This window comes from Chelon labrosus (genome assembly GCF_963514085.1).
Source record: "Chelon labrosus genome assembly, chromosome: 5".
Lineage (NCBI taxonomy): Eukaryota > Metazoa > Chordata > Actinopteri > Mugiliformes > Mugilidae > Chelon > Chelon labrosus.
This window is the reverse complement of record NC_140341.1, coordinates 13108224-13125891: the sequence shown is the minus strand read 5'-3', so window position 1 is coordinate 13125891 and position 17668 is coordinate 13108224. Positions and strand designations below refer to the sequence as shown.

At 45.4% G+C, this 17668-nt stretch overlaps 1 protein-coding gene across 1 annotated transcript in view; it reads left to right on the top strand.

Annotated features, from left to right (window-relative positions):
• Positions 1–234: 234 nt before the first annotated feature.
• LOC311487960 (NXPE family member 3-like) overlaps positions 235–17668 on the top strand; it is a gene marked incomplete at its 5' end in the record, with an annotated part of 56905 nt that continues 39471 nt past the window's right edge. Inside the window, 2 exons of the mRNA XM_084544438.1 lie at positions 235–324; positions 5960–6744. Of these exons, the coding sequence (XP_084400564.1) occupies positions 235–324; positions 5960–6744 (875 nt within the window). The remainder of the gene's footprint in view (positions 325–5959; positions 6745–17668) is intronic.

The following is a 17668-nucleotide window of genomic DNA, read 5'->3' as shown; positions in this document are numbered from 1 at the left end:
AACAAATCAAATCAGGTACAAAAAGACCTTCTTCCCCAAACTATTTTCATACCTTGTACCCAGAGGACGTCAGCACAGATAACTAAACTAAATGATGAAATAATGAGCAATAAAATGTAAAACTCACTTCAGCTTCACCACATAGACAAACCATTTCTTTGTTGCAGTGATTTAGGTTTAGTGACGGCAGAGTGTGAGACAGGACCTGATCATGGGAGACAGAAGGAGGTCACCATGTACCGAAATCTGTCCAAATATACCCTCATCTTCCTCTTCCTAGCACTGTCTGGCCTCATCTTCCTGCTGAGCAACATCCACACTGAGGTGAGGAGAGAAGTGGGGTTAAATGAATTTATTGTCCCCAGTGGGAAATGGTAAGACTGTGTTATGTATAGTATCTCTGGACCAATGCTGCACATTATCAGTGGCGTTGTAGTCCAAATGTATTGTACTATAGCGTATACAGCACTTTTTAAATGTCTCGTTAGGGCACCACCTCCTTTTTTCGTAGGAAGAACACGGTTTAAATAAATTTATCAGTCTCAATTAAATAATTTGCATATCTGAAGGAGTAAATTCTTTTCCACAATTTGTACCGTTCATTCTCTGTCGTAAAACAACGTCACAAACAACTTCTGTGTGAATAAACATTTATTTAATGAAGTGACAACTATGACTAATAGGATATATGCATATTGGTGTGTAAATAAAACGAATATGATAAGATCTGAAATAATTAATTTCTTGAGCGATGGTGAGAGATGGAGATGTTTTAAGTCCTAAACTAACGGGAATGGATTTGATACCTAATCTAATCAGTCTTCTCTAAAAGATGTTAATAGGGAGTTTCAAAGTAGTGACACCAACTCTTTATCTTAAGCGGTAGGAATGATTCAGCCTACTTTTCCGTAGAGTCTTCTCAGTACGGTGATGGCGAACCGTTGGCGTGACGAGGTGGTGACGACACGGCACAGCTGATGCAGGTCTCTCTTGGACCGGTAGACAGGACTTGTTGCTTGGTCTGCAACTCCAACATCCAGCTTCGCTTGAGAGCGTTGTAGGTGTTCAATCGAAGGCAGTAGATAACACTTTGCAATGTCTTTGTGTTCGAAGAAGGAAGCCGAATCGTCACGGCTTCTTGGTGTTGTTTCTATGGCAACAGCCTCTTGGTATCTTGATCAGTCGAAGAGATTGGGTCTTTCTCTGATATCCCAGCTGACTACGCTGGCTAACTTATAAACGATGTTGGTTTTCTTGATTAGTACTTAGGCGCATAGAGTATAAAGTTGAATAAAACTAGAAAAATATTTAAGTCACTACAAAATTGTGCGTCGGGGAAAAGGTCCGGCGAGAAACAAACAGAGCTTGAAATTGCCGCGGGTAATTTTGTTATTGTTGTGTTTTTTCAATTGTATGTTTAAACTGGTTTTCTTATATACCTGAAAAAGTAAGAGAATAAGTTTATTGTTTGTCATAGAATATGGAAATCTGGAATAGATGTATGTGAGATTCTGAACACTAATAAAATACAAAGAAAAAAAAAAAAAAAAAAGAAATTGCCGCGGAACAATATTCAAGTTGTTCTTAAAACAAAGTTACTAAGTGTGAACGTAACTACGTCCGGAATGAACAAAAGAGCGAGCTCTAGTTAAAAGCAAATGTAAAATAAAAGTACAAGTACAAGTAGAAAAGTGCGGAGAAGAGGGAGCGTCCCTCTGATTTTATTTGTTAATGGAGAGCCGAAGTCCCGCCTTTCTACTTCAGGTCCATGGGACCTATCTTTCTAAAAAATATGAACGGCAGTCTATGGAGAGATCATAATTATTTTTTGGTCCCGTTCGAATTGTGGCATGAATTTCACATATGATGTGTGTGAATTTAAAAGATAATTTTTCATGTCAAGAGATAAATTATTTGACGTAAATAAGCTGAACAACATTAGGTTTTGTATGAGATCGCTTAGTGAACTACATCTCTTGTCTCGAACAATGTACGTCACTAGAGAACTATGGCTGTCTCCTTGTTGAGCTTTACCGTCTTCTTCCAGGACGAAGGCAGAAGCATCAAACGAGGTGAAAATCATTATAAATCGGGTCATGTCGAGAGCTGTAGTTACACGAAGGGAGTTTTGGTCGGTTCTGTATGCGCCAGCATGCGGGACTGGCTGTACATCAGCTAGGATCCTGATGAGAGTGCGGAAACATGAGCACATTACCCCCATTCTCCACTCACTCCACTGGCTTCCCGTCTCCACCAGGATTGAGTACAAAGTTTCCCTCCTCACTCACCAATGCATCCATGTACACGCACCCCCCTATCTCAAAGAAATTATCAATCCACAAAACACAACACGCTCCCTCCGCTCACTCAAACTTCCTCCACATACCCAGAACCAGACGGAGGACCATGGGTGATAGGGCCTTCTGTGCTGCTGCCCCACGTCTGTGGAATGCCCTCCCTGACACCTTGAGGGCACCACAATCCACTGACTGTTTTAAAAAAGGTCTTAAGACATTTCTTTTTAGCAAAGCTTTTGGTCCCCTTTAGATGTTTTTTTTTTAAAACCTTTTCTTCTTCTTTTTAACCTGTAGCACTTTGAGATCTTTGATGTAAAGTGCATTATAAATAAAATTTATTATTATTATTATTATTGTTTCGGTGAGTTACTATTTTGTCAGCTAACGTTAACATTAGCATCGTATTCAATGTTGTAGCACTATACTGAATGGCTCAGGTTTTGGCGCCCAGACTTGTATTACTAAATATTGTGTTGTAGCGCCCCAAAAATAGTACATTACAATTTTACAGATCTACATGGGTGATGATGGAGCCATTTTGAACTCAAACTGTGAGTGTGCACGGGGCGAGTTTAAATGTAGCCATGCTGCAGCGTTGGCGATTTTTGGGATGAGGGAGTTCAGCGCGACAGACGTGGAGTGCCAATGGAAGAAGGCTGCCTCTTCCAAAGGATCTCTACCGGTGTCAGAGCTGTACCTGCAGTTGGAGGACACCTATAACCCCCTGGCCAGGGATGTAAGTGCTGAAGATGTTGACTGGTTCAGGTCTGAGCTGAGGGGAACAGAGTGCGGCATGGCATGGCTGTTGTCACCCGAGCCACAGCCGGAGCATCAGCCTGTGGCAACTGTGCCTGAACTGGTAAGGGAGCTTCGGGGTCAGGGGCTTGAGGCAATCCTTGCCTCAATGCGTCTGACCCAAGACCAGCAGGCTACCATCCTGGCAACCACCATGGGTCAGCGGAGAAATCCTCAGTGGCAGCTGCACAGGAAGGGACGCTTGACAGCCAGCAATTTCGGTGCTGTGCTGCTGTCACGGCGCTCTTCCATCCCATGCCCGTCCCTCATGAAGAGGGTACTTGGGGGGCAAAATTTGGATGGAGTGATGGCTGTCAACTGGGGTGTCATGAATGAGCCAGAGGGGGTGAAAGCCTTTGAGCAGGCTTATCAGATGGAGGTGCTCGACTCGGGACTCTTTGTGAGTGAGTCGGGTGTTTTGGGAGCATCACCTGATGGGCTTGTGGAGCCATCTGCCCTGCTAGAGGTGAAGTGCCCCCACAGCCAGCGGAACATGACCATCGCGCAAGCTGTCCAGTCCCCCTCCTTTTGTCTCCGTGTGGTGGGTGAATCATATGTGCTCAAGGACAACCATCCATACTGGCACCAAGTCCAAGGTCAGCTGCACGTCACACACCGGGACCTTTGTTTTTTTGTTGTTTGGACTACAAAGGAGGCAGTGATCATCCCCATCCCAAAAGACCCTGCATGGGGAGAAAATCTCCTCATTTTGGAGAGTTTCTACAGGCATGACCTACTATCTTCTGTGAGTGACTATGAGTGAATGTACTGAATACAAACATTGGTTTTAGAAAACGTAATGTAATTTTGAGACATTAAATGTAAATTGATTGAGTTTATTGTTAATTACATAAACATTAAGGGCACTGATTCGCAAGTAGGACACACAGGAACTGGGTTTGATGGTGCTGAGGAAAAGAAGAATAAAGAAAACATTATGAACGTATCTTAAAAACAGAGCAAGTTTTGAAAGATTGCTATGTATGCTGAAAAAGCTTACTGTAAAGATTGAAAATAAAACATCTTAACTTTAGATTTCCTGTGTCCATGTCGGTTCTGGTTGGGGGGTCTTGTGTACTTCTTGCAAAGGAAATGAAGGGAATAAAACAGAAAACTGAGTTAAGTCACTTGAAGGAAAGACAAATTATCACTTTTTTATAATTACTGCAATTACTTCCTAACAGACTCATTGATTCATTGATTCACAATTGCAGTAGTTAGTTAAATGTAATGTTGACCTGACTCACCCTTCAAAGCAATGGCAACAGTCCAGAAGAATTTCATGCAAGGCTGACTTCCTCCCCTTGACTTTCCCTGAACTATCTGATCATGGTACACTAAAGTGTATGTTCTACAATCATAACACCAGTTAGTACACCTCAACTGAGAAAAATGTGTGTAAAGGTTACATGTTATTTGTTGTTTTACCTGTGACTGCTGTTAAATATATAAAACCTGACTTCAGAAAATATAAGTGTAACATGTGTCCTTGTATAGCAAATCAAACAAGTAGGCCTACTTATTGCAATAAGCTTTTTAGTCAATTGAGAAATAGATACATTCATTTATTTTTGCGCCAAGCTTCTAACGTTAGCTTCTGCTATATTAGTGACATATTTTTAGTTTCCATGTGCAATTAATGCAGAAAACCACACAATTTCAAAAGAGTTCCCTTATTATTATTAATATTGCTTTTAATGACGACTGTATTAAAAGATTATTAGAATAACAATAATAATAATATATAATAATAACGTGACGTTAACATTAACGTTAGCTAGCATTCGTTGTTAGCTAAGTGCTAAGTGAATAAGCTAACTTAGATGATTCACAGATATGTGACTTGCCTAATGACTTTCGTCCACCGAGTCCTAGTCTTTTCATCCACCGGGAAGCGAAAGAAAGAGCAACTCCCGTTGCTGGAATGGTGGCATTCCGGCACAAAACACACCGGCATCGTTAGCTGTATCTTTTACTGTAAGGGCAGACAGAACCGAAGAGTGGAAGGAAAATGTGGTGACGTAAGGTAAGTGACTTGGACTTGTAGTTCGTTTAATTACGTATTTTCCATATCGTTTTACTTAACTATCTTGCTACAAACTGTGACATTCTTGACATGTAAAATCATTTTTTATCCTGAAAAACAATATATGTATAATCCAAGGCACAAGTCGATCGGGACCAGAAAATAATTTATCTTTCGCCATAGACTGCCGTTCATATTTTTTCGAAAGATAGGTCCCATGGAGGCAATCGGAAGGGGCGGGACTTCGTCTCTCCGTTATTCAGGGCGTGTTTTGGATCGGGATTCCAAATTCTTCGCGCGGAAAGAGAAGGAAACGCCTACAGATCTTTGTCTCAAGGTGTCTTATTCCATCACTCATCATGGCTCGTTAGGAATGTTTTTCCAGTTCAGCAACATTCAACATTACAACACGACAAGATGACGTATCTGAATGACAAAATCAAAATAACTCAAAAGCATCAGTGCATTAATAAACTCAGGTTCTTCAGGATATCTTGCTAATAATAAAAGGTTGGGGTTTCTAAAATAACAATTTCAACAGTTATAGCTTAAACTAATAGCTACCATTAGTATAATAACATATCTAAGGTTCTACATGCTTTAACTTAAACCATGATTAAAAGAAAGAAAATGTTTTTAAGAATGGCCACTTGAGGGCACTGTTGATCCATCCTTACTGTGACAAATTATGTGAATTTGGGCGAGCTTTATCGTACAGCTAAAGCTCCACCCCTGATCAGGATTGTTCACACATAAAATAGTTTTCACTCTGGTTGCATTACTCATTAGTCCATAGTGTGCCAACCACTCTACTCTTTACTAATCTGTCTTTCTTTCTCTTTCGAACTGGAACTGCCACACAATTTCAGCCCTCTACCAGCTGCAGAACAGGATCCAGTCGTCCTTCATCTCAGAGAACCTCCCTACTTTTCATCACAACCACACCTTCTGTGCCCATCTGGACCAGAAACCCACTCCTGAAGATGAACTGGAAGAGCGCTACCTGTTGGACTCTATCGCCTGGCCTTTGCCCCCACCTCACTCTACACCTACTGCCCTCCGTCACACTAGCAACCCCATGCACAGCCTCTTCGCGATCCTTCCCAGCAAGGGAGTTAGAGAGTGGCACATTGGGGACCAGCTGGAGGCCCTTGTCCAAATGCATGACTTCCATGGTCGTCCCAAGCGCTATGGCGGGGACTTTATCTTGGCCAGGCTGCACTCTCCGGAGCTTCGAGCTGGTGTAGCAGGCACGGTGGTGGACCACAGGAATGGATCTTATTCTGCCCTGTTCCCGCTCCTCTGGGTGGGGTCAGCGCAGGTTGAGATAACGCTGGTGCACTCCAGCGAGGCCGTTGCTGTGCTGCGGCGGCTGAGGGAGGAACGGCCTGATCGGGTGTATTTCAAGAGCCTGTTCCGCTTGGGCCTCTTGTTGGAAACTACTGTGTGCAACGTGCGCTTGCCCCCTTGCCAGCAGCCCCAGTGCAACTACACTGACCTTTACACAGGCGAACCCTGGTACTGCTATAAGCCCAAGAATCTGAGCTGTGACACCAGAATCAACCACGCCATGGGAGGCTACACGACAAACCTCATCACCAAGGAGGAAGCACTGCTCTTCCAAAAGTTTGTAGAGTTAACTAATCCCATAGCTCATTCTTTGTTTATTTGTTTATTCTGAATATATAACAGCCAGCACATTAGTAATGAAATCATCAGTGTTATTCGCGTCAGTGGTTGGTGGTTTAAATGTTGTGGCAGAATTGTGTATAGCTGGACACCGTCAACAGTTCCTCTAACCTTCTTAAAATTATTCCCAAATATACGGGAAGTGAGCATTGCGTTCTTGTGCTTGTAACGTATTTTGCAACCAGTGTCAGTGCAGTAATGAACATGTGGTAGAGGCGTCGTGATGATATCCTGCCACCAGTTGTGACCCCTTCAGCCCAGGAGCCACATGATTTTTGGTGTTCTGGGCCCTTACTGGATAGTCAACAGTGGAGAAAGGCAGGAATTAATGAGGCAAGAGCTTGCACAAAGGCTGAAAGTTGGAATTAACCCTGTGCCACTGCAGCGAGGACTAGAGTCTCAGGTTATGGGGCACCATGTAAGTTATAAGGACACCGCTGGCTGCCACAATCTGGACTCACTCATAGCTTTACTCATCTTGGTATCATGGGCCAGGCGTATCTCCAACTCTAGTCACTGATGCACAGACTGTAGTTGCAAATATTTTCACCAGCCATGTAAGATGTCAGCATTTCTGATATACCTTTAACATCTAGGGAACTGTCATGTCCTCCATCTTTATATATCATCTATGGTCTTAGGGAGACCAGCTTGCAGCTGTCAAAGAAAAGTATGAGGTACTGGGCAGGGACAGTTGTAGCCTGTACCTCTTTACTTCAACACGTAATCTAGGTTCTTGCTCTATTGGCATCTGGAATATCTTCAAAGCCGAGAAGTTTACTCTTAAAAAGATACAAACTCGACTCTGATTCTTGGTGCCATGCGAGTTCAGACTGATTTCATGGTGTCACGCATCTGTTTTTATACTGTCATTAACATATGGTATATGTTATACCATGTTTGATATATTATCAAAAAATAAGGTACTTTCGCTCTGGAAACAACCGTGTCTTCTTGTGTCAGGTTTGCTCTCCCTACTGACAATAATTGTGTCCAAACACATAACTTATTTTATCCATCATTTGTCACAATTATGTCCACTCCTAAGCTCATGTACATTTTTAAATAAGGATTCCATATATGGTGTTGTTGGTTCTGTATATTGTTCATATATATCAATTAGATGCCAATTAGACATTTTAGATGTCAGTTAAATGTCAATTAGATGCCAGGCGACTGTGTCCATTTCCCTATTATGTGAATAAATGTTCAAATATAATAAGCAAGAGGTTACACAATTGTCAAAATTCCCTGGTCAGTACTTTCACTTCTGATTTCTCTCAACAGAACGTAGTCCACAGATAAAAAGTTCGCTAAAAGTTCCATTTCAGTGAATTATTTAGTGGGGAAGTCTAAATAATTTTCTTACCTTTGCTGCCTCCTCAGGTGTTCAGCCTAAAGGAGGTCTGAACACCTTTTTAAAGGTCCCGGGAGAGACCATTGTGACAATTGGGGGGGGGGCTAGCAGATGTTTGGCAACTGTAAAGGATTGCTATGGGTGAATGTTAGCTAAGTAAGGGTTTTATGAGATTTACGAGAGTAGAGGCATTCAGAGTATATGTATTTGTTTAGGTATATTATTTAACCAAATATTGTTTGGTGGATCTGTTGAGGGAGCTCACCTGTTCAGTGGTAGGGCTCGAGGAGTAATAGGTAGCAGCTTATAAAAGGGAGCCCGTGCACACAGATAGGGTGTGAGTGATTGGCAGGGCTGTGACCCAGACCTCAGGCCACAAAAGGGGCATGATTTTCTTTTTGTTATGTCTTTCAAGTGTTTTTGTCATGAATTATCAGGGTGAAATAAACACTTGGTTGGTTCGCACCTCATTTCCGACTCAAGTTTTTAATCCAACCGCTACCAGGCCATCCTAACAATTATGATACATGGTTTTGGTGAGATGTATGTTTATGTGCATGACAACTTATTGTTATTTTAGTGTGGTGATTTGGTAGCCTAGAATCTAGACGCGCCCCTAGCGGCAGCAAATTACATTTGCTTCCAGGGGCAGTCTAGTTACTCTCCGTTGACTTGAGATTTCGAAAAATCCAAGATGGACCGGGCCAATCACGAGTCGGTGGGCGGACTTAACATGATGACGACTGACCTGCGACCATAAGTTCCGTGAATTATGCGTGAATTCCCCATCCTGCTAGAACTACCAGAGCGATGGCTGCTGCTAGCGAACAACTTTCTTTCGAATCGGCTTTGGCCACTCTGAAAGACTTGAAGTTAAGCTTTTCTCTGAGAAAAGAACAAGAAACTGCACTGAGATCGTTCTTACAAAAGAAGGATGTATTTGGAGTTTTGCCAACTGGATACGGCAAAAGTTTGATCCACAGCTTAAAAATGATTAATGCAGGAGAAACTCAACCTGTAGGCGAACTCATAAAAAAAAAAAAAACAGGATGCAACAAGAACTATTTAATATCTATTTGGATAAGTTTTTTCCACAACACATGCAAGGAACTCTCTTTTCCGTCGCTCTGACTACGTCACCTTCTTCGTTGCTCTGATTGGTTGTAGCGCTATCCTATTGCGTGGAGAGGGAGTTTGAAAGACAACCGTTTATCCCACCCCTCCGGTTGAGCCCTGTCTATGGAGAGTGCCCAGACCCTACATTTAATGTGGGTCTGGCTCGTCAGGCTAGTGATTTGGGCTTACAAGGGGTAAAACTTATGCAGGCACACTGGGCAGCTTTGGGGTCATTTTGGGTGGGGCATGGGAGCGTACTTGCATCCTGTGTTTTTATGTCTATGGTGTAGCCAGAGGTTGAGCTAGACTTTTTCGTTGTCTGTCATTTTGACTGACAGGGTCATAAAAATCCCGCCATAATGTATTTTTACCCGTCATTTTATTTATTTATTTTTTAAAATAAAAATAATAATGACATATTCAATAGAATTTAATTTTCATTAATTTTTAATTAATATTCAGTAGCGGTGGAAAAAAGATTCGGCTCATATAACCGTCCATCAAAGACGACTCAAGAATCATGAATCTTGACGTCTATATAATCAATGAATGGCACCATTCAAACATCTTACATCTCACTCGGCAGAGAAACAAAACATACTACCTGACTTGACCACTAGCAAACTAAGACACTCAGCCACTCACTCACTTACGCACAATACGCAGAGAAACGAAACTTAACCGACTCATAACCGCTGCTCGTGGATCCCTGCTTAACCGAGAGTCAGCAGCTACTCACTTGGCCAGCAGAGAAACGAAACTTTACCGACTCTTAACCGACTCTTACACTACTAATAATCGAGAGAGACAAGAGCCAATTCATATGCTCACTCGCCACCAAGTGGTCTGGGGTGTGAATTGCAATCTGTCAAAATGACTGATCGCCTTCAGATTTTTCCGTCACCGTTTTAAAAACAACGGTCAATGACGGAAAATGTTCGGTTAACGCGACCCCTGAGCGTAGCAAATGTGGCAGAGCGGTGAGGATTGGTTGTGACAACGCCACCCAGGGGAATTTCACCCCCAGGAAATTAGTTTGATTAAAGTTGTATGCAGATCTCAAAAACACAGGTTCAAGAAAATTCCACTGGCTAGAGAACGTGTTGGTTTGGAAGGTTTATTTAAAGCAAAATACACACAAAAATGCACAACAGTAAAATAGCAACCACCAGAGCTTATACAAAACTAACCTAACTAAAAAGGGAATACAGACAGGGCTGAGGCTTACCACGGCAGCAGGAAACGAAACAGGGGAAGGGGTCCACCACTAAAATCACCTGTGACACTGCAAACCAAACAAATAAGTGCAGAGAAAGCCCACCACCTGGGGAGTGTACTGCTGCCGGAGCCCACAGCACCTGTCAAGAGGGAGAAAGAAAAATTAACACATTGCCAAAAAAACACAATACAAAACCCTGGTGGTGAGAATAAAATCAGTCTAACCCTTCATAACACAAAAATAATATTCACAAAACAAGGAAACAAAATAAACAAATCATTTTCTTTTATAATTCTTAACACAAAATACGTGAAAATAACTACAGAACTAAGAAGAGTTATAAAGAAAGAAACTAGACATTTATTGGTAACGAAACATCGGAGGCGGGCTCAGGCCTTAAGGCAGGCGAACAACCCGAGCCGAGAAAGCAGCCGAACGCTGCTTGGGAAACAGCAAATCACGGCCTAAACAAATAGCGGACAGAACCACAGAACAGCGTCCAACAAGGTGGCGGAACACCGCCTGCAAAAGCAGCAGCCGTAATTAGGGGGGCAGTGGCCGGAGAACGAGCCACGCACCTCTGCAACCTCAGCAAAACAGGTACAGCCTCACTGGCGACAGGAGGGTGAGGGTAACATGTCCGCAGCTCAAACCCACACGAAGACCAGGATAACAGCCGAACAGGGCTCCAAGCGGGGCAATCCATCTCCCGCAACACCAACTGTCAACTGCAGAAGTGAACAATAGGACACGTTGTAGGCCAACACCTCAGTCACGCCAGATGAGCACCAGGATGCAGCCACCACCACGGGGGTGATCAGCGAAAGAGAGAGGGGAGGGGAGTGGCCATGCACCTAACTATAAAGGTGCGTATGGCACCACCCAAAAATGAGAGCACAGAGACCCTGGCACAGTGCCCAACAGAGGCATGGAGGGAGACTACATCAGGCTACATCTACCCCCCACTTTTGCATCGTCGACCCGACGATGGATAAACAAGCCACTCAACACTAGCACCATGGCCTAAAGATGGCAGACTGAGCATTAGACACAGGCCCAGGAAGCCCATTGGGTGCACTATTGGGGGTCCCCGCCGGACGGGGCAGGTGGTGAACGTTAGACTGATGACCAGCTGTGGACCGAACGGTCCGACGTGATGCCTGTTGGCTAGTGCTAGGCCGGGCGGTTGGGGACGTGGAAGGACCTGGCTGTGCGGAGCTCCCACATGCCGGAGTTATTCCTACAACACGCCTGGTTTCTGGTGAGATCACCACAGAAGGACCTGCAGAACACGAATCAATTGGATCTGTTGCAACCATTGGCAACAGGGTTTCAGGGACCAAGAAGTACATATCCCCATCACTGAAGGAGTCACCATCATGCGTTGCCATGGTTGGAGGTAATGGCGTCGCCGGTGGTGGTACAGGAGCCTCAGGCTGGACTATGGGTTTCAACATTTCCCGATGCACATTCTTGACCCTATTCAGGTCATTCACAGGAGCAACAGTGTAGACTGCACCCTCCCCAAGAGGGGGTTTCACAACCTGGTAAACCACTGAACTCCAGAAATCTTGAATTTTGTGGTGGGCCCTCACACTATGATCCCTCAGATACACCATCTGGCCCACTGCCAGGGGCGCATCTCGGACTTGTTGATCATGGCGCTCTTTCCGTCTGTCAGCAGCAGCCAGCAGGCGCTCTCGAGCACCCTCAAAGGCAACTCGAAGTCTGGCCTGATGTTCGGCCACCCAGTCTTGTACTTCACCTGGCACTGGGCTCTGAACCCGACCCAGGAGAAAGTCCACAGGAAGCCGTGGTTCCTGCCCCAACATCAGGTAAAAAGGAGATTCTCCAGTACCCTGATGAGGTGTGGTGTTATAGCAAAAAAGTACCTGGGGTAAACAGGAGGCCCAATTCCGCTTCTGCGAAGCTGGGACGGTACACAAGAGGTTGTGGAGTGTTCGATTAAACCGCTCACATTGTCCGTTACCTGCAGGGTGGTATGGAGTGGTACAGGACTTTGCAACCCCATACAGGCAGCAGAGCTGGTGAAGCAAACAGCTCTGCCCTGATCTGAATGGAGGGGACTCGGAACGCCAAACCTATAAAACCAGTCAGATAACAGATCCTGAGCCACGGTGGAGGCCCGTTGATCTCGTGTAGGCACGGCTACTGGACATTCTCATACCCATCCCGGGATGGCTCCAACAACGTGAAGTCTATAGCCAGGATCTCATTTGGCTTAGACGCAAGCAAGTGACCCATGAAGCTATGTGGCCCATGTCCAGATTCTTTTGCAACTTGGCAGCGCTCACACTCTTGGACCCACTGCTTTATATCGGAAAACATGCCAGGCCAGTAGCAGCACTGCCGGACCAGTTCAGTGGTCCGCTCAATGCCCTGGTGACCGTGTTATTGGTGCAACTGTTTCAATGTCTCCTGCTTAAGGCTGGCAGGCAAGACCAGTTGGAGAAACCCTTCTCCCCCATCTGGACGAAAAACCTGACGAAAAAGAACGCCATCCCTCTCGCCAAGGCGGTCCCACTGATGCAACAGTGCCATAGCCAGCCTCAAGACCTGTCGCCTTTCGGTAGACTTGTAGTCAAGACCGCCTAAACCGAGACCAAGACACTACCAAGACCAGAGAGTATCAAGACCAAGACAAGACCAAGACCAAGACAGACCAAGTCAAGACCAAGACTAGTTCAGCTCGAGACCAAGACCAAGACCGAGACCAAAAAAAATCATAGTTTTTTGCCATTTTGCATTTTCCTCCTGTCAGCCAACTAACTCGTGTGTGTTGTTGATAAGACATGAAACCAATCTTAACAGAAAATACACTTCTTCTCTATAAGGTCTGATGTTGTTCTCTACAGAATTTGTAGCCTAAACCATTCTGCAGCTGTAGTGGCATGATAGGCTCATAGGGCCACACAGAAGAGGACTTAAGTCTTAACCATACATACCACATCCAACATTTAATAAAATAAAATAATAAAATAAGGCTGCATTGCATGTTAATCATGTAGGCAGGAGAGGGATTAAGCCTGTGTGTGTGTGTTCTCACGGTCACGGATTAACAGACTGTGTGCAGCGACACCGTACCGTTACCACCCCCCCCCAACAAAATGCTTGTGATTGGTACTTGAAGGGGGCGTATACAGTTGTCCCTCGCTATAACGCGGTTCACCTTTTGCGGCCTCGCAGTTTAGCAGATTTTTTTAGTGCAATTTTGCATGCTTTTTTATTTATTTTTTAATTTTTTTTTATAGCGCATTGTCTTCTGCGTCCTGATTGGCTAAGGGACTGTAGACCATTGTCAATCAATCTCCTCGTACGGTGTCTCTTGTACAGTACAGAATGCGTTCAGCTTGCCAAATTTACATATACAGTATCTTTGATCGCTGGCAGTGTGACTGAAGTGCGGTTTGTTTGCAAGTTATTGAGAAAAGTGTATAAAGTGTGTAGTGAGGGGTTTTGCAAGCTTAAAACATTTATAATCATTGTAAAAAATAAAGCTGACTACTTCGCAGATTTCGCCTATCGCGGGTTATTTTTAGAACGTAACTCCCGCGATTAACGAGGGACCACTGTATAATGATATCAAAAAAAAAAAAAACTGTGCCTGCCTGGCTATTATAGGTTACAAATCCCTTCGAGACCGCTCGGCCAGTCCGAGACATTGCGAGACTGAGAGACCCGAGACCGAGACAAGACCGAGACCGAAGACTGTCGAGTCCGTGACAAGACCAAGACCACAAAAAAGTGGTCTCGAGACCAAGACCGGTCTCGAGAACTACAAGTCTACCTTTCGGTGGGGGTAGGCCTGACATTTTGTCGCCAAAATTGCAAGACTTCCTTCAGGAGGGGATCAGTCTCCTGCAAGGAGCAGAGATCTGAGGCCGAGTGGGAAGGAAGAACTGCGACCATAGACTGAGTTGCCAACACCCCAGGATCGAGGTGTAAGGACTCCTGAAGACTGGTTGGGACAGAAGTACCAGGCAGGGAACGCTTGACCAAGTCTGAACCAGATACATAGTGCCGTGACAGTGCGTCAGCATTCCTATTGTTGCGGCCTGACCGATACTTGATATCAAAATCAAAAGCAGCGAGTTGGGCAGCCCATCGGTGCTCCGTGGCCAGCAGTTCTGCAGAATGGAGGTAGCTCAACGGATTGTTGTCTGTGTAAACAACACACTTATGGCCTAACAGGTACTCCCGGAACTTTTCCGCCATGGTCCACTTGAGTGCAAGAAATTCCAGCTTCATAGAGCTGTAGTTGTCCATATTGCGCTCAGTAGGCCGAAGGCCTCTATTGGCATAGGCCACAGGTCTCACACCGCTGTCTGTCTCCTGCGAGAGGACAGCCCCAAGTCCACCATGACTGGCATCAACCTCTAAAATGAAAGGCCGTGGAAAGTTGGCATAGGTCAGCACAGGGGCTGACACCAACCTTGACTTCAAGGCCTCAAAACTTCCCTCACACTGAGAGGTCCATGCATCCTCCAGAACCTGCCCTGACCCCTTCTTTGTCTTAGTGCCAGCCAGCTTGGCCACCAACTGATGCAGAGGGGCTGCCAGCTGGGCGAAGCCCTCTACAAAGTGGCGGTAATAGCTGGCGAAACCTGAAAAGGAACGCAACTCTGAAACATGATGGGGGTGCTTCCAGCCAGCCACCGCTTCAATTTTTTTTGGGTCTGTCGAGACTCCCTTACTGGAGATGAAATGCCCCAAGTAGCCAACCTCTTGTTGAAAAATGAGCACTTTTCGAGCTTCGCTTTCAGGCCTTCCTGTTGGAGCCGACCAAGGACCAATTCCAGCCGCTGGAGGTGTTGTTGAACAGAGGACGAAAAGATGATTATGTCGTCGAGGTAGAGAAGCAGGGATTGGCCCTGCTGAGCACCAAACATCCTCTGCATCAGCCGCTGGAAGGTGGTTGGGGCGTTACACAAACCAAAGGGCATGCGATTAAACTCGAAAAGGCCAAAGGGAGTACAGAAGGCAGTTTTGGGCTTGTCTCGCTCAGACACAGGAACCTGGTTGTATCCACTGGCCAGATCAATTGTGGAGAACCAGCGAGCTCCAGAGAGTGCATCCAAACTCTCCTCGATACGAGGTAAGGGGAATGCATCCTTCCTGGTCTTGCTATTAAGGAGGCGATAATCTACGCACAAGCGTAGACTCCCATCCTTCTTCCTGACCAAGACGATGGGTGAAGCATAGGGGCTACTGCTCTCCCTAATGACCTGGGACTCAAGACGTTGGTTAATGTGGGCCTTCACCGCCTCATACTCTGATGGAGGGATGCGCCGGTACCTCTGCCAGACCGGAACATCATCGAGCAGAGGTATGTCATGGGAAATTAAGTTGGTGCACCCCAAGTCACCATCATGAGCCGAGAAGACCGTTTGGTACCGGTGTAGCAGAGACCGTGCATCTGCCTGCTCCTGCTCAGCCAATGCTGACAGATCCAGTGAATCAACCCTGTCTGCCACTGGGGTAGCAGCTAAGTGGGGGGAAACAGTGGCCAAACCAGGTTTCACCTCACTCACGCCTGCAGGTAGGCTGACGACATCGGCAGCCGCCAAGACACCGAGACCAGTCCGTGGGTAGAGCAGAACATCATTTGTCCCCACATTGACCACTGGGATGTATGCCGTACCCCGGACAACCCCGACTCCAAGTAGCCTATATATGGAATAGCGAGGCCATTAGTTGCTTGCAACTGGAGCCACTGACAAGAGTGAAGGCGATTTTGGCCCCAAGGTGTAAAATGTGCCAGGAAGAAGCTTTCTGTGATTGTGGACACCATAGAACCTGTGTCCACCAGACACGACACGGAAACCCCTCCAATCAAGACATCCATGTTTGGACAGGCAGCAATTAGCTCTGTCGATGCACCTTCCTGTGAGCCTGTAGACTCCCCAACTGAGCTGTGGCTCAGCAGCGCAGTGGGCTTCAGTTTTCCGGCTGGTGGGAGCAGTGGGCGGGCCTGGCAGCATTGGAGCCCAGCCCAGCAACCGAATTAGCACGGCCCCGAGAGGGGACTCTCTGACCATCACATTCACAAGCGAAATGGCCAGGCTGCTGGCACCTTCTACAAATTAAAGGGCCACTGCGAGCAGTCCCACCTTGAAAACGAGGGGCCTGCAGGGAAGCTACCTTCTGAGTGAGCTGGTTGAGCTGCTCTTGTTGAAGCTTTAAAAGATCCCTCAACTCACTCAGTTCCGGCTTCGGCGAGGTTATATGAGGGGCTGGGTGGAAACGACCCTGCACCTCGTATTGTAGGCCATAAGTAGATGGCAGTGAAGTGCTACGCCCCCTAGCACCCCCTGGGCAACCTTCCCTCTCCCATCTGATAGCCTCGCTACGTAATGCTAGCAGGGTAATAGTAGGTTGACGATGAACTAACTGTTTCAGCTCCCGGCGGAGAGCACTGTCCAAGGCATGTTCAATGAACTGGTCTCGCAGGAGAACCTCAGCATTAGGCATCCCCTCAGGGGCTTGCAGCCTTACCTGCTCCATTAGAGCCATGAGGGCTAAGGAAAACTCCATTAATTGTAACCCATGTTAAAATATGACGTGAATAAGAATAAATAGTTTAAAAACTGCATAAATAAGTTTGAAAGTTAAGTGTTCATTTAATGTAAGTTAATTCATCAGTTAATTAAAAATGTTAAAACAGAAATAATTTAATGTTTAAGATTAAAAAGTATGCTGACAGAAAATTCATGTCGCTGCCCTTTTAAGGGACAAGTGGCGCGAGACGCAGCACCTCAGTGACGCTGCAGCAGAGACCTGAGGGAGAGAGCAGAGGAGAAATCGGAGAGAACGAGCGGTGGAATAAGCAGAGAAAAGATTGAAAAAGTTGATCTTGCACTTGAAAAACATAACTTACCTGGTCGGGAACTGGCGGGGATTTTATGAGAACTAAGCCACACTGGTTTTGGTGAGTTTTGTGTTGTTTTCTCGCATTTTTGTCGTGTTGTACTTTTTTTTTTCTGGCGGAGAGCTAACGCTAAAAACGTAGCTGTTTACAAGTAAATGCTTCATCACAGACTGTTTACCAGTTAATATTTTGGGTTTATGAAGACTGAATGTTATAGAAATGAATGTATGCTGTGTAAATGAAAGATGTGCGCAGTAGTTTGTGTGGGAGACGGAACCGT